This window comes from Esox lucius, chromosome 14, assembly GCF_011004845.1.
Source record: "Esox lucius isolate fEsoLuc1 chromosome 14, fEsoLuc1.pri, whole genome shotgun sequence".
NCBI classification, from domain to species: Eukaryota; Metazoa; Chordata; class Actinopteri; order Esociformes; family Esocidae; genus Esox; species Esox lucius.
Window position 1 is genome coordinate 23,351,737 of NC_047582.1, and position 24,127 is coordinate 23,375,863.

At 39.2% G+C, this 24,127-nt stretch overlaps 1 protein-coding gene across 1 annotated transcript; it reads right to left on the bottom strand.

The window, feature by feature from the left end:
* Positions 1-1,110: 1,110 nt before the first annotated feature.
* Positions 1,111-17,377, bottom strand: tbca (tubulin cofactor a). The gene is given in 4 exon segments (NM_001303950.1): positions 1,111-1,415; positions 4,720-4,806; positions 10,735-10,861; positions 17,211-17,377. Coding segments are annotated over 4 exon segments (348 nt in total). The 5' UTR covers positions 17,264-17,377; the 3' UTR covers positions 1,111-1,334.
* Between the last annotated feature and the right edge of the window lie 6,750 nt (positions 17,378-24,127).

Here is a 24,127-nt window from a genome sequence, read left to right on the forward strand (position 1 = left end):
GTTTAACATTTAATCGAATTATTATTAATATCTAATGGCATTAATATCTAATGACAACCTAATGTTTGTCGGCTATAGAACATGTATTGGCTTACAACGAACGACTTATTGAAGCATAGTTAAAGATAATAGCCCTATAGTCTTTATTGTACTAACAAATTAAGTTAGCTAATGTAATAAATTAAACCAAATAGGCCTATGTTAAATTAATCGATGTTTCCTATGTTTGGATAGCCTTTTCATAGGCCCCCATTTTGGTAAACATTATCGTAGAGGAGCTAAATGTTATCTTAATATATTTGATCACCTTTTTAAAATGTAGACACCTGTGGATCAGTCCTCGCGAAACTTGACGCTCAACCACTGTTGACCTGCAGATAGTGAAAGTGACAGGCAATGTTCGGTTCGCGGTTGTAGTGCGGATGATGTCACTAGGCTGCATGGACGTTACTAACCAGCGGAGGTCGGTGTCTCGATTCTAACCTCAATTAATTGGTATAATGCCAAAACACTGCTCACATTTGCCTCCATCCACCACAAACAATTAAAGAGGCCATATGCCCAAAATCTCTTCACCATGGAAAACAGTATATTTATTAATTTACATTTCTATGAATCAGGTTGCAGTACATTGCCACTATGTCTTTATAACCATCCAAAACACTAACTATGGTTAGCATTGTTTCAGTTCAGCAAGACAAGTCTTAGAAGAGAATTGGCTACTTCAAAATAGAGAAGGCCTCGGCTGCCCATGATCTCACAGATACCATTAATGGGACGATCCAGTGTCTAACTAGGAACCAAGCCCATGACACAACAACTGTTATTTACTTAGATGGTCTGTAGTCCCAGTCTCACTAGGAGGCCCTTTGGAGTAGCCCCTACTTATTTTGACTGTTGTAATCTTGATTTTCATATGTGGGGAAAAAAAAAGTATACTGTAACGGTTATCATTCAAGATTAATCTATACTCAAATAAGATAGAGAAACACTTTCTAAATCAACTGATGAAAGAAATAACAACAAGTATAGCTTGCCTTTAATATGTGGTAAACAATACAATTAGGCTTAATTTGCAGCTGTATAGTAGAAGAAACCAAGAAACATTCATGGTAAGAAAAGTAACTATTTATTTGATGCTTGTGTGAGATTGTACACTCTGGAGAAGGATGTCAAGATCAGACAGCATGTTGTTCTCAAATGTAGAAATAAAAAAAGCAAGCAAGAGAAAGAGAAGGGGAAGAAGGTGCAGAATGATTCTGTTTATCTGTGTTTCCAAACAAGCCCAGACGAATGGAATGGACATTTAAGTAGTGCATTACAGAGTGAGAACATCATCCTTCAAGCTTCACTGAATCTAATACGGTCCTGGCTTCTTTGTACTCTTCTGCTTCAGCCAAGTCCTCTTCTGTTTCCTGAAAAACACAAGCACATACAGGATATAAATGCAAACCCTATCACACACCTTTAATAATACTAACCCATCCATTACATCAAATAACTAACAATCTACAATCAACCCATAGTTAATAGTCATGAGAAGTCCAAAGTCATTTCACATGGCCATTCACCAAATTATCATACAAATCCAGTTTTCCTAACCCTTACATATCCTGATTCAATAAAATTAACATTTACATTAACAATCCATATAGATTGATTTCACAGTACTTCTAGTCAGTGAAAATAAAGAGTGTGCAGGGGTCAGATCTGTGCTAATCGAGTGCTGCTGGGTTCCTACGGTGGCCACTGCAGTGACAGAACTGCTAATGAACTGTAATGAGTGTGTGTGTGTGTGTGTGTGTGTGTGCATGCGTGTGTAATGCTGTAAAGGAAGCGAGGTAGGAGAGACAGGGCTTTAGGGGAAGGTTGATAGGGACACGTCCCAGTCACGTCCACCCCCTCCCCTCCCCTCCCCTGAGAAGTGAACTGTGATTTCCTTTCTCCTTCTCTCCTTTCCACCTCCTTCTACACGTGTGTCTCACTGAGGCCATGGCTGCCTGACTCTTGCTCTCTGCTAATTGTGAGGACCCTGAGACATGCATGTGTGTGGGGGTGGGTTGTGTTTCTTTCCTTTCTGTGGCTCCGTACTGTGAGAAAAACAGTACACCAAGGGCCAATTCAAACTACAACAATTGTCATGGCAACAATTTCCTTTAAATAACATTCACATAATATGGAAATACAATTTTGTATTAACACTTGCAATAAGTTGTTGATAAGTAGTTAACATGAGCATGCAGCACCTCTGTCAAAATGTGGTCATTTAGGACAACAGGGCTAGATAGTTTGCCGGTTGGCTTTTTAAAATGCGTTATACATTTTGTTATTTTCATTAACTGATATGTGATCTCAATAGAACAAAAACTGACTATAGTCACATGGATTCCAATCAATCTTAAGAAAAATAAAAATGATATATATATATTTTTTTTAAGTTAACAATCATGTAAAGTAGGAAGATAACAATGTAGCTGAGCTAGCCAAGTAACTGGGCAAGAAGGGCTTTGGTCAGTGAGGTTACTAAGGTCCCAATGGCTACTCTAACAGAGTTTTGGAAATTCTCTGTAGCAATAGGAAAAACTGCCAGAAGGACAACTATCTCTGTCGCACTCCATCAATCCAGCCTTTATGTTACAGTAGCTAGACGGAAGCCACTCCGGAGTAAGGCACATGACATGCCGTCAGAACGACTGAGTGCATGAAGAGAGTGCATGGATTCTCTGATGAGACCAAAATCAAACAGTTAGGACTGAACGCCAATAGCTATCTCTGGCAAAAAATTACTGCTCAACACCTGGCTAATACATGCCTTACAGTGAAGCGTGGTGGTGGGAGCATCATGCTGTGGGGATGCTTCTCAGTAGCAAGGACTGGGAGAGAGTTCGGGATTGAGGGAATGCTGAATGGAACAAAATAAGAGGTCCTTGACAAATACCTGATTCAGAGCAATATACCTGAAGCACACAGCAAAGACAATGCTGGAGTGGCTTCAGCACAAGTCTGTGATATCCTTGAATGGGGAAAAACTGCCCGAATTGTGCAAAGCTGGTATATTCACTACCAAAAGGCGCATCAAAATAGTAGATGCCACATCCGGCTTCCTCAACTCCAGGTCACACAAGAGAGCTACTAGTATCTACTTGAATTAAAAAATTAATCTAAGAAGATTGTTGCATTATTGAAGTGTATAGCTGTATTTGCTGCAAGATTGAGGGGCTGACCATTCAGCCCTTACAGCTCTAGTAGTGAATGAAAATTAGGTAGAGACACCTTCTACAGAAATAAATGCTTTATGTCTTCATGGGCAAGTACGTAGTAATATTAATAGTGCCACAGCTTCACAATGAGATTGAAATCAGGACTTGGACTGGACCACTCTAGGGCATCCTGCTTTTGGTTCTTGAGCCAGTCCAGTGTTGCTTTGGCCTTGCGCTGGAATCATTGTCCTGCTTAACAATACATTTCCTCCCAATATTTGTTTTTAGCAGACTGAAACCGGTTCTCTTGTGGTATTTCCCTGTATTTTGCTTCATCAATTCTTACTTTAATTTGAGCAAGACGCCCAGTATTGTCTAGGTGTGTCTGGAGGTATGGGCAGTGTTAGTTTTGTCCCCACACTTTGGCCAAAAACCTTTATGTTGGTCTCATCTGACCACAGTTGGTCACTCATGATTTCTGACAAATTCCACATGCCTACAGATGTTACTTTTTGAGTAACAGCTTTCTTGCCACCCTCCAGACATCATTGAATGGTGCACCATTACTCCACTCCCAATAAATTCCTCCTTCCATGGGACTGTTGCCTCTGTGGCTTCTCTCACAAGTCTTCTTCTTGTTTGAGTGAATGTTTCATTATGAGAGATATACTTCCTTTGGCAGTGCCTTGGTGTGATGTCACTTTTTACTTCCCAACCCTACTAGGGAGGTTTTCTTAACCACTGTGCAGCAATTTCTTGTTGTTGCCTGCTCTTGGAGATTTAAGCAATTAATCTGTATAAGCAGTGTGATGAACAACTGCTGATGTAAAAAGAGTTTTATAAAATAAAATTAACTGATTTAATGACTGCAACCAAATGCTTCCTGTAGTTATTGATTAGTCTCTTACAGTCCCATAGAAAAAGTTTTGCCCAAGACGACTTGCTTTAACTCAGTGACATTTTCAAGCATGAATGGCTCATTTCAGGGTCTTGCCACGGCATCTCAGTGGGGTATATGTCTAGATAAGTATACCCAAAGCATGACACTGCCACCACAATGCTTGACTGCTGGTATGAGGTTCTTGATGTAGAACACAGTTTTGTATTTTTGGCAGACATAACCCAGAGCCTTACAAATGGCTTGTTGTAACCCTTGCCATACTTATATAGATCAACAGATGTTTTCCAGAGGTGTTCAGGAATTACTTTTGACAGACTTTAATATGATCAAAGTTCATCAGATTTATTATTAGGCCCAAATCATTTCGTAATAATTTGCTCTCAGACTCTATATGTTATTACAACCCACATAAATCTCTCTGTGACAAATTGCATTGCTGCTGAATTTTTGTAAATAGATTGCAAACATACTTTGTCAGTATTATTTGTTAAATTAGGTTGTAATAATCCATCAGTAACACTGAAATAATTTCCTTAGATCAATATGTACAAAAATAAAAATATACAAGCACCATGGACAATCCAGCATAACAGGATATCAAGACAGAGCTGTGCTTACTAGTATCTGGGACAGGTCTGCGTGTGCAATGGTCAAACGCCTCTGGCAGTCTGGAATCATCATCTTGGACTCCTGTAGCACCTCCAACTGAAACACACAAACAGAGCATAACACATTGGCACCAGCATCACTACAATCATCCAGACCTTTATAAATGTTAGTTGTGTTTTTCTTCAATGGGTCCTCCAAGCATTGTTTATCAAAAAGGTTTAGAAACACTGGTTCAGAACATAATGAATTAAATGTAAAAAAAACAACAGCTACAGCCGTAGAAGTAATGTGTGCCTCCTTGCAATAGGTTTTGTCTTGGTTTAGTACCCCATATACGCAGTGCTATGGTTAAAATCCCTAAACAAGCTCTCTGCCTGCGTGACATTTTTTATTGAGTTATTGTTCAGGCAGCAGCAGGGGTCCTTGCCTTGCTCTGCCATTGGAATACCTGCGTCAGTAGAGAAGACCGGAACAGAGAGAAGCACCACTGATCAGACATGGAAAGCTATTACCACACCAAGGCCAGGTAGCAGCACAGTTATCAAGCATAGATAAGCATTCACACACCTTAGGGCGTTTCTTTTAAATAGGACCCATAAGCACCAACATGCTATGTCCATAAGAGCACATCAAATTTGGTGTAGGAGTCTATATGCATGAGAAATGAAAGATGTCATAGATGTGAGCTGTCGGTTTTCTTAATGATTTCCACATTTTATGGTTGAAAGAACAATCCAATTTAGCAAATTATAATAATGCCCATCTTGTGTAAAAGCTGTTTGAATAAAATCCTGAAATTCGGGCCTCTTCTGGTGGGATGGTATTTGTGGCCTAGTTTGATTGTAACAGAAAAATTATGCTCCATATGTTAGGCACTAGAGCATACTACAAGTCAATCAGGATTGTGCATTTAAAGGGGCATTTTGTAGAATCATGCCTCAAACATTTACAAAACTACATTTTAAACAATGACACAACTTAATTTCAAGGGCCAAATGAATGCAGTTTTAATACAACTGAATACTAAATCTAGGCACTTAATTTGGACTTCATATAAACCTCTCCCAATATTTGTGGTACCCTGAAACAGGGGCACAATGTATGAAAATTGGTTCTAAATTATTTCCAAAAGGTTAATCATTATGTACAAGAATATACAGTGGATTTAAAAAGTATACACACCCCTGTGAAAAGGACAGGTTTTTGTGATGTAAAAGAATGAGACAAAGATAAATCATGTTGGAATGTTTTCCACTTTCAATGTGACCTATAATGTGAACAATTTTATTGAAAAACAAACTGAAATATTCGAGGGGTAAAAATAAAAACCTTACAATCTTCAAGATATTGTATTTAAAACAAAATCATAAATAATAAAATTAAGAACTATCAATACATTGGTTGTAGGAGTGTGCAGACCCTTTTGTAAATGGGAGTTGTAACGGTGTTCATATATAACCAAACACAATCTAATAAATGAACAAAGGTAATTTGGTGTCACCTGACATCTAATGAAGTGATTCTGATTTGACATTAAAAAAATTAAAACAATCAACTCTCCCTGTAGGACTTCCTTTAAAGTTTCTTGGCAGCATCCTGCAGAGATAGCCATACATCAGACCAGCACATCTGGGAACTTTGGCTCGCAAAACGTTCCCGCCCCTTTTTGGGGGACAACAAACGACACTCGCCATAGACATTCATGTAAAATAGCAGTACAAAAACAACACTAATATAGAACCACCAGAATAAAACTAGTTTAAAAATGACCCACAATATATTATGTCAAGTCAATATATGTCCACTATGCCTGCCATAGAACATGCAAGACACATAGAAAATCTGTACCTTAAATCATGTCCATTCAGTCTCCCAGCATTAAACTGGTGCATTAACCCCATTCTATGGCCAGAGATGTATTACCTGGACATCTATTCCTGCCTTGAGTCTCCAGGTAAGCAAATTACCAGCGAAATAGATTACTTCTCATTTTTGCTCTACAAATACTACACAAGACAGCAATAGCACCATGCTCTGACAACTGATCTATCTAGCTATGTTTGCCCTGCCAGTGTTAAACACCAGTCAGTCGGCAGCTTATACATTGAATAGGTGATACTGACAGCAGTACAGCATGACAACAAAATTAACAGGTGCAATAGGATTGGCAAGAGGGAATCACCAATAACAATGTTGTAACATATGCCTATGTGAAATTAATTGTGATTTGATACGTGATTGTTGTTTTAATTGTAATCACATAGGAATTTCAAAGCAGAAGCACTTGGCTCACAAATGGAATCTTCTGACAAAGCAGGAGGTGGAAACGTGGCTATTGACTCACAAAAAGAGGGATAGTATTTATAGATAAAGCCCTTCTATCAGGATTTGTTTTGGACCTGGCAAGAGATCACATTTCAGATCAAGGTTTTTGTTTTATTGTTGATGCAACCAACTCTTCGGCATAACAAGCGTTATTAATTTAAGCTGCTTCTCTTTAGTGCAGATGAACTGCACCTTTCAACACAACAACAATCCATAGCACAAAGCCAAATCAACAAGGGAATGGTTTGCAAAAAAGAAGAACATATGTCCTGGAACGGCCCAGACAGAGTCAGGACCTCAATCATATAGAAAATCTCTGGACTGACCTTAAGGGGTCTGTGCACAGGAGATTCCCTTAGAACTTAGAGAAGTTTAACCTCTTTCATAATGATGAGAGGGTTCAAATTGAAAAATCCAGGACTGCTTTGTTGAAAAACCTATCTAAACAAACTTACTGCTGGAATCCAGGCAAAAGGTGCTTCCACAAAATATTTGTTGTGGTGTGTGCAACAAGGCATTGACCGTTTTAAATAGGTCTCAGAAATTTATTTGTTTTTCACTTAGATATTGACGGTAAAAGGATCTTTGACATGACTTGTCTTGATTGTAGCCTTAAGCCAGTGAATATATAAAGCGATAAACATCTGTATATGCATCGAGAGCTGTTTCCGCCATGATAATGGCAAGTTATCACGATTTAAGCGACTGTCAACGCGGTTTAATAGTTCTGGAAAACATCTAACTAACAACAGCAGTGTGGCTGTAAAAAGACTGTGGGAGAACGTGACCAGCGTTGGCTGGCAAGAATCGTTTCACGTGGTAGGCGTGCAACACTGCCTCAAATAACATGCTGTGCAACATTCCCTCCGAGATATGGGCTATAGGAGCCAACGCCCAATTCGAGTACCCCCGATGAATACTCACACAGCTATGCGCCTCGCCTGGGCCCAGGAACACCACCACTGGACACTTGATGACTGAAAACAAGTAGCCTGGTCTGACGAGACGTGTGTGGATCCATGTGAGGAGAAAACCTCATGAAGCCATGGATCCCGCATGTCAACAGGGCATTGTACAGGCTGGTGGGGGCTCCATGTCAACAGGGCATTGTACAGGCTGGTGGGGGCTCCGTAATGGTATGGGGTTGGTTTAGCTGGCATTCAATGGGACCCATGGTACGTCTACATACGTCTCTGACAGGTGAACGCAGTGTGCCTCCTTTCTGACCAGTTACACCCATTCATGTCCTGCATTCATTCTGATGGGTTTGGCCTCTTCCAACAGGACAATGCGCCGCCACATAAGTCTAGACCCGCCACATTACGGTTAGAGGAACACTCATCTGAGTTTGGGGTCTTGCCATTCTCACCTAAGTCACCAGATCTCAACGTTATCGAACACATCTGAGATGCCATGCAAAGCGCTGCGGAACAGAGAGATCCTACACCTCGAAACACAACAGAATTGAGGACCGCTCAGCAGGAAGTATGGTGTTCATTGCCTACAGAATATTTCCACAAGCTCGTGGAGACCATGCCTGTTGTATTTCTGCAGTTCTGCGCCCGTGGGTGGTCTACCAAGTATTAGACTGGGGTGCCCGTTTTCTGGCACTTCAGTGTACTTTCACCTCTTAAAACATTTGTTCTTAAAAACTTTCAGTGTGATTCAGTTAGATTGGACAAGCAAATCAATCTAATTTGGTTTGACGCAATATACAAAATGTTGTATTGCATAAACAACATTAATTTAAAATGTTGAATTAATATTATTGCTGATGGAGCTCAAGAGCTGGGCATCTCTGAGATGTATCTTTCTGAGCCGTTTGTGTAAATGACAAGTCTATGGTAAGTATGTGTAGAGGGACAATGTACACTACAAACAGGGATATCTTTCTGTCATTCTGTTACGGAAATTAACATGTGCAATGTTATTTAAACAGTAGTCTGTGTCATTCTGTTATCATGGCCAGCACAGTCATAATTTATAGAGAGGTATTATCACACCTAAGGTAAGTAGTGATCAAGCACAAAGAGATATTAATAAGCCTTTGGGAAAGCATAGCCTCTCTACAGGCAGAAACAAGCTTCTCTACAGGCAGAGAGAACAGGGAAATCCCTGACAGATTGACTGGCACCCTGAACAGAACAGAGGACTCTGAAAACACATAAGAGTCACATACACCTCACTCATAATACACAGCTAAAAACCTCCAGAGGGTGGATGGAGACAGACTTGGTAGAGTGAGAGTGGATGAGAGGGAGGTCCTGGTGCCCCCTCAATAACAGTCCAATGGAATGATCTTATCAGCAACTGCAGGATAAAGACAACACTTAAGGGGCCTATTGATTCCTTTCCATTAAAACCCTAATCCAGCCATCATCCATCTAGCCCATCTCCTACCATAATCCATCTGTCTTCCCACTCCCAGGCCCACCACTAACCTAAACCTGGTGATAGTCCCAATAGGGCTCAGGGCAAAAGTAAGCACTAAATAAGGTCGCGGTGGTTTTCAAAAGCATTCACCCCCTTGGACTTGTACACATTTTATTGTGTTACAACAGGGATTAAACATTCAAATCAGGAGACGTGCCACTGATTAACAGAAAAAGATTCTAACATCCAAGTCAAAAATAAAATCAGTAAAAAAAAGTCTGGAATAAGGTTCTTCAAAAGCACCAATTAGGGGTAGGATATAACAACAATTCCAAGGCATTGAAAAAAGACATTATTAAGAAGTAGAAAGTTGTCTAATGGGCATAAAAGCACCGCAAATGATCGTTTTCCTAAGGTGTAATCCCTAGGATAGCAGAGATGAAATCAGAAGGTGCTGAAGAAGCACACAAGTCACCCTGTGTCTTAATCGTCCAACACTCATCTCTCTCCCCATCTACACTTAGCAGGTCAATTATGGAGAGAGTGTAGTGAGTGAAAGAGGGAGGAAGAAGAGGATATGGGCCAGCAATCTCCTAGTGGCTGTAAATTACCAGCATGTGTCAGTAATTACCAAACTCCTCCAAAGTTACATAATGTCATTAAATCAGCAAATGACTAAATCACTAACGACCCCCCCCCCCCCCACACACACACACACGCCTAATTCTTCATAATGATACCAAGCTGACCTCATTACAGTGAATGTACAGCTAATGGCATCATCTGCTTTTTCTACTGTATTTTCATTCTCTTTTACAGTAGGCGTGGTTAAGCACATTAGAAAGCAAGCCTCCACGTTAAGCAATAAAGGGACAAATGATGAAGAAAATAATACAGGGAGTATGAGTGATTTACAAAACCAATATAATGTTACTAAAAACACTATCCGATTACAAGATTATTGTTATAATTTATATTAATCCGACATTTACAGTTGTCGGATATAGTGTTGATAAATCGTTTGGAAAACAATATGAGTATGATTAAATTCTTTAAGAGACATGCAGATTATTTTCAGATGAAACAGGTATGGCTCTGACAGCTAAAACAACAAAGGTTGGAACGTGGGTCATCCAATCAGCATCCAAGATTGAAACAACCAGTTTCAGAATGTGCTTCTAACCAGATAAACAACTAGTTAGTATTATGCATTTTGTTGTTTTGATTCATGTTTGGGCAGTAGCAGTAGAAAAATCTTGAGCAATAGCTAATAGGGACCTTAATAAAATACCAAAACATACTAAATCCACCTTTGTATTAACCCACCTGTTTCTTGATGACATACTTGGCCTCTGAGTCAGCCTCCTCGTTGAATGCCTCTGCTTTCAGTCGTTCAATCTTCTCTTCCTGCTGCTTTGTCTCCTTGACATACATAACCTTCTCCTTAATCAGTCTGAAAATACAATAACAGCAGAGGAACAAAACAATTCAGGAACAAAAACCGAAAAGCAATAGTTTGTAAATCGCAACAACAAAAAACATGTCTTTACCATCTTGAGATTTGAGGTTACAGTGGATATAAAAAGTCTACATACCCATTTGGAAAATGCAGGTTGTGTTTATGTAATGGTTTAAATCGAGAGGAATAAAGACAGTATTAACTTTTAATAATATACTGTAACCAAACAAATTGATTCTTTCTCAGAACAACGATAAATGAAATGCAGCAATTGCACTGACAGTTGAAGTGATCACACCCCACTACTAACACAAGCCTCTTTTTCCTGGATATGGGATAGGTCTCCATCAACTTAGCACACATGGATTTAGCTATTTATCCTACTCATCTTTGTAAGAGAGGTTAAGCTCAGTCAGATTGCAAGGGGATCCCCAGCACACAGCATTCTTTAGGTCAGTCCACAGACTTTAACTGGGTCATTCAAGGACAACGATCTTCCTTTATGCAAAACCTTTCCTTGATTGATTTCCTTGATTCCTTGTCAGATGGTTGTCGTGTTGAAAGGTAAAATTGTTCCTTAACTTCTGCTTCCTTGTAGAGGGCAGCAGGATTTTCACCAAAATATCTTGATATTTGGAGCTATTCATTGTTCCCTCCATCCTGACCAGAGCCCGTCCCCACTGACGAGGAGCCCTATAGTCTAACGCTGCCGCCACCATGCTCGACTGTAGGTACTGTGTACTTGGTGTGATGAGCTATGTTGGCTTTGTGCTAAATATACATTATCCATCAAAAGTTTGGACACACCCATTCACTTGAATGGGTAAGGGTATAAAATAAGTTGACTGTTACAGCATCTTCTTTGGAATTTAATTAGACCATGACATATTTTGCCATATGGCTTTGGAAGTAAATTTTGGAGGGATATCCAGGTGGTGTCTTGTCCCCACTCCTTAATTCTTCACATTGTTCAATGACACATGTAATGCCTTTTAATTACTTTTGCATATTTCACTCCTTATTGGACATTTTCAACAATAAGATCCCATAAATTATTTGTAAGCACTAAGGCCTTCTCTGGAGTGTTCAATCAAGAAGCGTTCAACAAAATCATACAGGAACAGTTGATTATATTTAGGGGCAAACCGGAATCACTTCAACTGACGCCAGGTGAAATTACCTACATGATTTGGAAAGTGATTGGCTTAATCTGAACACAGATAAATTCCCCATTATAAAGGGTGTGAATAACTGGTGCAACAAAATCATTGACAGTATTATTTTTGGTAAATTATACAATACTTGTTTCACACATAAACATTGCAGGTTACAAGATCACATCAAAATGTGAAAAAAAGTCAGAAGATTTGTATTGATTTCAGAATATATGTAAACAAAAGGTTTATTTTCAGTAAGTGTGTGTAGAATTTTGATAAGCACTGTGACCTTAGACCCCAAGATGGCCAAGAGGAATGAGCAGTTGTCATTTAGTTTTGCCACTTCATGGATTTGCAGATGTGAACAGTGTGGATATAACAGAACTGTGCCATCGGTGTTGGTTAGCTGTTGGTCAACCATGCCTTCCTCCCCAGCCTGATCACTGCATCTCATCTGACTCAGTCTCCATTTAACTGTCTAGCTGGACACACAAACACAGACACACACACACACACACACACATACAGACAGACACACACACCTCTCTACTGGCCCTTTCTAGGATTAATTGATCATCAATTTAGTCCCTAATTTGGACCAAGTCAGGTGGTAAATGGACCACTTTTCCTTGATTGTTAGTGAAAATGGGCTCAAGTACATTGATAAATTTTGATTATTTATCAATTACGGGCCAAATGAAACTAAATCTATTAAATAAATTCCGACCCTGATTGGCATAATGGAGTTTGAAAATATTGCTATTGATAATGATTTCCGACTAATAGTCTTTTTCCGGCTGCAGCTTTGCTTGTCGGGATGACAACGTGGAATTCATTTTTCATAAAATCAGTTGCGTACGTTCATTCGTGAGCGTGAGTGAGTGATCCTTCATTAATCAGGAACATTACCCAGAAACACCCTTTCCTTAGTGTTGCCGCTGCTCCTTGCTTAGCGGAGAAAGCTAACGGCACTCTGTCATATTTTACGTCAATTACCGTTCATTTTAATACATTTCCATCAAGACACTGTTTAAACGTGCAGCATATGCAACGAAGGCAGAGGAGCCCAATGCTCCTCCCTCGCTCAAGCTTTACACCGAATGAAGGATGTCACCTCAGAGGTTATTTAGAGGGAAAGAGCCCAGCAAAGAGAGGAACGAGAGGAAATGGGGATTGAAATAATTTGAATAAAACTGAAGGACAGTCTAATAACAAAATGTGTCTACCCTCACACCCTCCCTCCCCCTCGTCTCTCTTATTCAGCCCAATGTTAATGCATTATTTCTCTCAGGCTGGTTCTTAGAACACTAGCAGTGTGTGTGTGTGTGTGTGTGTGTGTGTGTAAGAGACAGAGGAGAGAGAATGAGGGGTGGGGTCGTGGTTGGTTTTAAATAGACCTGCCACCCTGGACTTAATGGAAAAGGCATCTCTCTGGAAAATAAGGAAAAAAAGGGAATTAGAGATCCGACACGAACACATTCGGTCATCTCCTCCTCCAGCGGCAGCAGCACTGTATTTTTGAGCCCCAGTCTAGCCCCATGCCAAGGCTCGAATGACAAAGCCAAATTACTGTTGTCATTTTATTAAGGGCATCCACATCACTAAGGCAGAGAGGAGGCACTGACAGGAATGTACAACGCCACAAAGCCACTGGAACAGGCCATACTGGGAGAGATCAGACATGGAGCTGCTACAAGGCTTTTAATAACAAATGAGAAATGAGAGGGAGGGGGAGTAACAGGGAAAAAGACTGAGACAGGACATGGTAAGACAGAGAAAGACAAGAGAAACCAACGACTGCAAAACCAGTCTGTCCCATCAGACTGAAAAGAGGCTGCTGATAATAGGTTTTGCCATCTTACAGATTAGACGTTATGTGAACTTTTAGTTAAAAGTTAAACTGAACAAACTGAACAAAAAATACATAAAACAACAGGCGTACTTGTGGCATTGTTGTGGCCCAAGCATCACCTCTTCAGGATTTGTGTGCGACAACCTAAGCTGTCAGTGCCTTGCTTTAAAGTAGTGCCAGCTGGTACTGCTTGACTGTAAACAAAATACAAGATGCCCATTGGTTTTGTGGTGCTAACATTATATTAATGCGCAACTCAAACTTATATAAAAGATGAGCAATTTATCACTTCAAAACGTAACTCATACCATGAAGCCAAACTTAAACTCTTTGAATAGCAGTCGTGTTTTATATTATCACGCTGAACCCTCTTGATCCTCTATCACCATAGTATCAATGGATTATTTTAAGGTGCTCATACATCACTGTCATGCTCCCGGGCCAAACCAATGCTTTGGGCATTTTTCAGCTAACTTCTTTGAAGTCCTCAATATAAATTTCAGAAGACTTGGGTCGTACATGATATTCCACCAGTGTGCCCTCAGCTTCCACCATCTTTCAACGTGTTATTATTTTTCTGTTGTGTCCCAATAAGCCCCAAGTTATCAAAAATTATATTTGTGGCCAATTACTTTGTTTATAGATATCACTAATTACCTAGTTGTTACAGCCCAGGTCAGCTTTTTTGAGTACTTTGGTTAACTACCAGGCCTGATTTGAACCAATCCCGGACCAATATGAATCAGAGTAACTTTGGCCCTTAGGATCAGCACACTGGTTCTTGAGACATAAAAAAAGGAACATTTCTGAAAACCTTCAGACAAAGGTTTTTAATGCCTGTCAGTCTGAAAAGTGCAATTTCTAAGTATCTTGGGCTTAACCAAACCACAGTCAGATCCATGTTGTCAAATATGGAGAAGGTTTCGTATCTCCTCATGAGTGACAGTAGTGAATCTCCACAGGAGTGGCCATCCTGACAAAATATCTCAAGATCAAAGCATAAAATCATCCCAGAAGTCATAAGCATGCTCACAATTCAGCGTTCATTAGAAAGATAATTGGCAAAAATGAGGTTCATGGCAGAGATGTAAGCCACAATACATTGCAAAATTTGCTTACATTTGCCAGAAAAACAACTGGATAATACTCAAGTGTACCAAAACAATGTTTTATGGACAGATGAGCCCACAGAGGAACTTTTAGGACAACATCACCCATTGTCTGGTGAAAATCAAACACTGAAGTAAAAACTCCAACCCAATGGTCAAAAGGGCATTATTCAGAATCATTGTAGTAGAAAAAGTATAATATATCTACAGTAATAGTGAAATGTAAGGCGGCACTATTTGGAGAAAATATTGAATTGCTATTTGTTTTCATGTTCAGGTCCATTTCTTTCCACCAAAAAATGTAATAATGAATACACACAAAAGTACTTGTATACCAACTTAATTTCAGTTATTTTAATATTCTAACCATGCTAATCCCTAATAGGAAGCAGAACGGCTTGGCAAAACGTGCATTGGATGACTCGTCTAGAACTTTGACTCTCCCGCACCTGCTATGGAGTTATTGCAATCAAGCACAGCCATAAAAGCTACTAGGTACAGTAGGCAATGTTCAGTATAACCCGCAAGCCCAGCAGGTTTCATTATAGAGGTTATGTCAAGGCCACAGGTTATGAATGGGTATTGGATCTCTTCTTGCATAAAACACCTCAGCTAAATATTTCATTCCTAGCCAGTGATAAAGCCAGCGCTTTCGGCAGGGGAGAAAATAAGAATGAAAACAGGACAGAAATGTGTTTGAACCTACATTACAATGCATCACCTCTCATTAGAATGAAGGGCCTAAAAATAAACATTTTCCACCACATCAGACATCATGCTCCATGACATGATGTCACGTCAAATACTTTTTAGCCACTACCACGTCAGCAACCATTACCCAGACTCATCAGGGATCCAGTCAGTAACATGTTCTTATTTACAACAAGTTCATTGGCACATTTTCAGAAAGGGATGAGGTGAAGCAGCCTGGAGATGTTGAGAGTCAGGCTTACAAAACATGGATAAACCAATAGATATGATAACCAATGTGTTATGATATATAGTTATTTCAATTAAAAGAAGTTAATTAGACACTTTGCGATTACATGCTTTTACATTTTATTCTTTCAGCAAACAAAAAACTATGCTGGTATTAAACATTTCAGAATTATAAGCTAGTATAGAACTGGACAATAGCACGGCCGCTTTTGTGAAAGAAAAACAATAGTTTATGGTAATTTGGACTGTGGGGAAGGAATGCTCAATCAGTGAAAAAAGTCAAACTAAACTAAAATGGTGATTGCCTTGTCAACAAAAACGAGAATGAGAATCACAGATGAGAATGAGTTGCAGAAAATCTGGTGCAGTGCATCAAATGCCTGCATTTAGGCCTGTGTTTACAACTGCAGTGATTATGAACAGACGTAGTTAATTAAATACATTCACATTAAAGTATAGCTACATAACCATTATTAACTGCCTCTAATAACTGTATAGCTTTTGTAATAAAACGAGCATGGTCAGTTGAACTCTGAGAAAGGAATGCTCAATCAGGAGAAACAGGGAAATTAGCAGCAGCCAGGGCCTACTTTTTCAAAACGAATTGCTTTGTCAATAAAACCAAAATGTCTCAAATGAGAATGAGCTTGCAAGAATTCCGCTGCAGGGCATCAAATGCCTGCATTAAGGCCTATGTTTACAACTGCAGTCAGTGATCTTGAAAAGGCCTATTAACTATTTAGGCTACACATACAACATAGCTACATAACCAGATATATGAATTGGTTCTAATAACTATATTGCTTACAGCGGTGATAGAAATGACAAACTGTTCATAATATAAAACATTAAAAAGCCACTGCTTATTGCGCACCTGCCAATGAGAACGTAATGCACGTTGTGTGCTACCAGCTAACGGTTAGCTCGCAAGGAGGACAGTCAAATGCAACACAACAGTGATGACTTAGCGACGCACGTGACGCACTTGTTTTAAAGGGTCTCAAATGCTGTACAAAATTGGAAAATATCACAACACACAATTTGAATTACTATACTAGTTTATAATGTAAAGATGTTTATTTTAAAAGGCCTATTTTTAATGTCAGTTGCCTCCCTCAAAAGCACCGGAATCTAGCTAAATCTATTCCGGTGAAGTAGTCTCGACCAACCGTCAGACTTCGGTCTCGAGTCGTAGATATGAGCGGCCCTGTGGGTGTAGCATGTTAGCCAGCTAGCAAGCTAGCCTACCATCTTTTAAGATCTTATGTATAGAAAATAGCACCTACCGCTTAACAACACCGGTCTTGATTTTAATCTGTCGTATTCTCGGATCTGCCATGTTAACTGGTATCCTTAAAAGACACAACAGGAGAACGTTTACTGAAATACTGTCAAACTGTTGCTATCCAACGAAGCAAAATAATACCAGAAGAGCTGGGCAGACCGCTGTAAATGGGCATGCGCAGTGTGTGACATGAGCGTAGTGCATGGCTGAACTCCCATAGTAAAAAGTCTGTAAGTACCGGTAAGCACTCGCTCTCCTCACTTTCCTTCGGTGGAATCCCCATTGAAACCCTATACACATTTTATTGCCACCTGGAGTGCCGGTCCAATTTACAAAAGTTGCCCCTTCTATCCTTAATTTAGCTTGAGGGTACTTGACTTGCAGTGTTGACAATAACGACAATTCAATGAAAACTGATGTTACGTCACATTAGGAAGTGTCCAATTGCTTAGCTAGTCAATAAACTCCACAGAGAGTTAGCTAACTCCAATCATCACTCTCCCTTGCATGGGCAAGTGCATTTGCAATTACCCTCGGATGTGACAATGGTCATTCAAGAGCTGAGGGTGTAGGATGTCTACTTTGCAAATGGAGTCCAGCCCAGAACAACCGAGCTCACAGGCGGTGTAGGAAAAAATCTGAAGGACTCCAGTAAAGAGCTGACTGACTGATTTAAAAATCTCCTTGCATCATACAAAACGAGTAATTTGTAGATAGATCGTTCAGACACACACATACCCATGATACACTGCAGTTTTATTTTGTTGCAGAACACTGCGCACTTATTGCTCATTAATGTATTTTTCTTGACTGAAGCCAATCGAGCTGTGTATTGGTGATCTCTTGTGCCTAGATAGTAAGAACTGTATTGGAAGTGAAAATGACAAATTCGTCCTTTTGTCTTATCTCCTTGTCTACTTCTTAAGACCCACTGCATGAGAAAACCGAAGTTCCCGTCCCTCACATTCTCATGAGGCGAGGAGAGGGGAGTAGGCTGTTGGGATAGGCCCTCTTCCCTGCGTGTGTTTATTTAAGTTTACTTAAATACTTTACGTATTTATTTAAGCTTACTTGAATACTATAGCGCATGCCAATTGTAGGCTCGTTCCGGGACGTCATCTGTGATATTTCATCCGTGATATAACATTGTTTCCCATATCATCTCTCAAAACTCACATGGGGACGAGACTGACTTCATAACTAAAGTTATCCGGTCTGAAGTTTGCAGTACATTTTTGACTAGAATAAATCTTTACGCTGCATATCGATGAGTTTCATTTAAGCCTGTTTCTATGTACAGGCCTAGGATTAGAAGTGGATGTCTCTAGCAAGTCAATTAGTATGACTTTTGCCGGAGGATCAATTGTGCAATATTTGTTCAATTGAAAAACGTGAAATTCAAGTAACTGATTTGGCATAGGTGAAAGCAAATGCAACGCCATGAAAATGTTTTTTTCTGAATCTTCTTTTATAGTATTCTATTAAGATTATCGTGTACTCAGGTGTGTATTATGGGTAAACGCAAGTAAACACAATTGTCTAAACTAGTTTTTAATTGGCAATAGAATTTACAACATTTTAATAGAAATATGCATTCAAACTAAATAGATTTTTTTGTAATGGACATCTGAGTTTATACCTTCCTTTTGTTGTATTACCGCTACTCCTCTGAGCGATATCGAAATACAATCTATGCTTCTTGTGATAAATTATTATTATTGTTATTGTTATGATTTATAATATTTGGGTAATATTGGATAAAATATAACAAAAAAACAACCAAAGAAAATGTATCCAATGAGTTTGTTGAGTCACAAGTTTAAAACTTTTTTATATAGATTTGCAAGGCTACCCAAAATCTTTGCTCCAACAGTCGCTGAGACAGTCAAACGGACATTCGTTCTTTCTTTGAGTGGAGTCGGAGTCATGCCTCCAACACGACTTGCAGTGAACAAAAATCGTCTTACCTTTCAGGCTGGAAGGGACACATGATAGATTAAATCTGATTGGTCGAATAAACTGATGGGTTGGGCCAGAGCCAGAATTATTGTGGATGAAGCAGTATTTTGATATATGGTCGACACATCAAATCCTTTCCTTCATAAAATCTTATACATATAGTATAAATGGAAATACTCTGAAATCAAAGGGGCATTCTGTGTCGACTCAATGGAAACATCAGGGACTCAATTCAACTAAACCGAATAGCAGGATTTAAAGCAGTAGAGGTATTTTGTCCAATAGTCAAATTAACTCATCCAATAGGCTTACGTTCTGGGTAGAAACACACCCCTCTCTCAGGTAACGTTCAATTTTCAGAAATTGAAGTGAAGATGAATCTTGAAAATAAAGGAACAGCTTTAACATTGCTTTAATGTAAATGTATGTAAATGAATCCCAGCCTTGAACTCAAATCCAAAAGGCTGGCGTAGAGAGACAGAGGCTCCACTGTTCAAGCACATGGGAGGATATGTGTAATGTAAATTATTCTAAAACGTAATTACCTTATGCTACATACATTCTAGATTCGATATCATATTCTCAAAGTTCTTAGTATGAGAATGTATAGCATACATCAGCCTCTGAATGGTAAGTTAAGAGCCCATATATTTGTCTGCACAGCTAGTTGGAGCATAAACAAATGGTTTTGTATCTTCCAAAGACAGCCGATTCGATTCTATTTGAATCTCTGCGTCCTCGTCTGGTATTGATTTGTGATATATATGAAAAATTATTTAATTTCATAGCATTCTTCAAGGTCCCCTTGACTTGTTTTGCAAATACAAGCAAGTCAGCAAATCTTTTATTATAACCTACCTGTCGCAATGGTGCGTTTGCCATATAGGCCATACATTTAAAACTTTTATTAAATTGCATAGCTGCATTGTTTGTATTACATTACATACAACTTGCACACGTTCAAAATATTTAATTCCTTAAAAAATAATGTCTTCTCTAAACCACTTAATTAAATGTATACATCGCACTGTTCTTATAGTGTGCACTTTTTATTGTTGTTTATCAGTTGCAGCGGTCATTCCAATCATTTGAGGTGCAAGAATTTCATCATAAATGCTTAATTAGTTGTTGTCTGAGTGATAACAATATAATTCAATGCATACTACTACACCTAGGTTCAGGACTATAATCTTAAAAGTTGTACACGGTGACTAAAAAACGATAATATAAAAATTATAATAGTAAGGCTACATGGTTGGCTAATGACAACACAAAGGCAAAAAGAAAACTATACAAACCCTAAAGTCATAAAGATAATCACTATAGTCTTAACAGGATAATAACCATTATAGACATTAAGCCAACAGTCTTAATAGTCACAATAATTGTAAATCTAATATAATCGCATTCGAAACCATACTGGTATAATTAGATTAGTTCTTTGCTTCAAAGAAAATTGTACAAAAAGACTAAATCCCTCCTATTCATGTCGTCTTTTGCCGGTTGGAAAGGTTTACATAAGAGGAGAAAGCGAAAGAAAGGGTAAAATAATTAATTCCTGATAAAGTCTTAGAAGGAAATTTCACTCTAATTAAATAAACAAAATCAGTCGTGATTAACTTCTGTTCCAGCGAACTAAAGAGGTTAAAGCCAAAGAAAAAAGTATTCTCTCTGCTTCTGTAACGACCTAGTGATGTAAGATATCAGATTTGTGCGGAATACCCGATTCACTATTTCTAAAAGTTACTTTAGACAGCCAGAGACATTACCTTGTAAATAGGATACTTTTTTGGAATCTATTGCAATATAAAATCAAAGATCGAATCGCCCGACCCCAGAAGGCTATTCGGGGTCGAGTGTGTGTGTGTGTGGGGTGGGGTGGGGTGGGGGGGGGCTGTTAGCCCTTTTCCCTCTATACCTCCATGACCGTTGATTATTGGTATTTTCCGAGTTTTCCAAACTAATAAGTGGCACTATCAAGCATTTGGAAGCGCTGGGAGACTGCAGACGGGGTGCTAGACTTAATTGATATTGAGCGAGGCGCTGGTAGGCGCGGACGGGGGCCACTGCTGGGTAATTTGCAGTTTAATCAGCGTTTGTAATGAGAGCGGCTGATTAGCACGGGGTGGAAATAAAAGAGAGTTACAAGGAACGTCTGTCAGAGTCCGGTGATAATTCAGGACTAATTGTAATGATTAGAGAAAACTGGATGACTTTGGAGTTTTCTAATGCGCGTGTGTAGTGTTGTGTCTCAGTGTGTATTTGTCTCTGTGTGTTTGTGTGTTTAGCCATCGTGATTTATGTGAAGTAAAGAATCAAAACCTAGGCTTACTTACATCCATTAGATTTGCCTACTGTTGACATGAAAATAAAAACATTTACCTCCACAAACCTCTGATGTCATTCTTAATACAGCTGGCCTTAGTCAAGAATTGGTCTTGAAATGTGCATCAGCAACTGTCCTCTCCAGTGATGAAACAGAAGAGCATAGCCATGGCCTGCTTGTGTTTTGGCCAAGCATTTCAGAACCATGGACAGCGGTATAGCAAACGTTTGCAGACTAGCCAACATACTCCCAACAAAGCAACTAAAATAGATTTTTAGGCTCTACTATATGCATTAGTGTGTTTGTGTGTTTGGACAAGCCCTAGCACTTGGCAAGATTTGGTTGGTCAGCCCACCACCAGAGAAGAAAATTCTGATGACAAAGACAAAAAATAAATCTGCGTTTCTACATCTACACATTTGGTCATGGGGCTTAAGGGAAATGCCATAGTTTTAAACCATATATTTTTGCAATTAAACACATTAAATTGTTGGAGGGCCCTGGAGGTCATGGTCCTTGAGCATGTGCCTTGCATGTGGGTCAGTTCCATTCACCCAATTCCCCCCATTGCAATCATGAACAAATGCTTGTAAATGGTATTAGTATTGTCTTTTTATCTTTCTTCTTGCATTGTTGTAGTCAAAACTAGCTAGCTTCAGACAAATGCACTAACTGGGGATGCTTTGCATCTAGCAGAAACTGTTATCCAGAGTGACTTCGGGTTAGTGCGTACATCTGAAGACAGCTAGCTGGGACAACGACGCAACTCAGTAATAGTGAGTGCCAATCTTTATTCTCATACTCGCCTTAGATACTTGGGATATTATCTCTCCTACCGCAAACCCCTCAATTTCCATGTGGACTAGTTAAAACAAAGCCAATCTATTTTTGTTAAGGAAGGGGAGGAGACAAGTATGTAATTGTTTAAAATGTAATCTTGGAAAAGTTAGAGGAAGGATTCTACACAGTGTCCCTTTAACATCATCATTCATAAACAATTAAACTATTATACCATACAAAGACCACAGAATGTACCCCTTAAAAAGGTCTCACTGCTCAAGAGAATCCCTGGACGACTGACATAAGAGCAAAACTATTGATCCATTACCAAAATGTCAAAATTGCATCTTGCGTTTTGTAATATTTATTCTCAACAGTAAATTGAGACCTGACTAATTTTCAAAAAATCAGGTCTGCAGGACCATAGAATTGAGGGGCCTTAGACGGCTGCCTATTTGGCCTCTGGACCCGGCCAGCATGGTGACCTTGTTTGCTGGTGTGTGGGGAATGTACTTGGTAAGAAGAATGAGACAGAATCAAAGACATCTGATTATCAAACAAAGCAGCTAATTTATCTGACAAAATCGGCGATGGAGTCTGCCGGTGACTGAGGCTGGGATGTATTCCTTAAGACGTGCCTTGGTTACCTCAGGAATAGTAAATGTGAAATTAGTGAGGATGTGTGTATGAACATGGACAGCCAATTAGCGGGAGAAAGAGAGACAGAGGCAGAGAGTCAGAGAGAAGTGGAAAAGCAAATCAGCAAGGCCTATAGGCCCATGCTCAAGCACATTTCACATCTGCACGTGGAGCCGCGAGGACACTTGCACCTGCTGTTGTTAATCTCTCTTCCTCTCTATCTCCTTCACTCTTTTCCCTTTCTGGGCTATACTGCTCTACTTGTATCCCTCTCATTCCATCTCAATTCACTTTGGAACAAAGCAACAGTAAATATGTAATCCCCCACGAATGATATACCGCCACCAAGGCCAATAGGAGTTCGCAAATGCCAGATCTCTATGATAAGATGCATCATACCTCCAAGTTTAGCCCAAATTGGAACAGTGTTGCCTGAGTTACTACGGAGGTGACACAAGTACCGGAGGATATATGGCACATTTGAAACAGATCAATATAAATATGCGGTCGATATAAATGTTCTTGCAGTTCAGTTCTGACAATGTTTGCTTCATGTGTGCCAAATGTAGTTAAAATATGAACAATTCTGAATTTTTTTAAACGCCCGTGTGAATGTTTATACTTGCTTCCGTTTTGCAATCATATATTTCTACAAAGAATGTAACTATTTTTCTAGGCCTTTTGAGCGTGCTTTGAGTGGCAATTAGGTTCGAGGTTGTTGAAAACGTTGCAGTAAACAATAGGTTTTGCAGTAGACACAAGTCTCAATAGATTTCTTCAACAGTTTAAACATGATGGTAGCTAACCTATTGCAACTATCAAATGCAGTACATCAAAATGTGTCGTTTTAGATGGTTTAAGTATTTAAGGCCAGTGCACTCTGACTAACTGAGCTAAATTAAAGCCCTAAAAGTAGAAATACTAAAAGTATTATATACTATGTGATATTTTGCAACAGGTTTTAGGCAAATATGTTCATATTGTGGAAAAGGGAACTACATTAGGCTCTCAGATTGAAACAGATGGACCTTGTTAAATGTCATTTTAATCATTTGTTTTAGAGTTACAATTTGCCCAATAAGACTTCTTTTGTAAGTTCTCAATGGCAAGAAGTATATTTCACCTATGTTTCGTTAAAATCTGACCACTGATTCGATTCATTTCCAGAAATATTGTCTGAAGTTGGCTATGGATAGGGACAATTAATAAAGTTG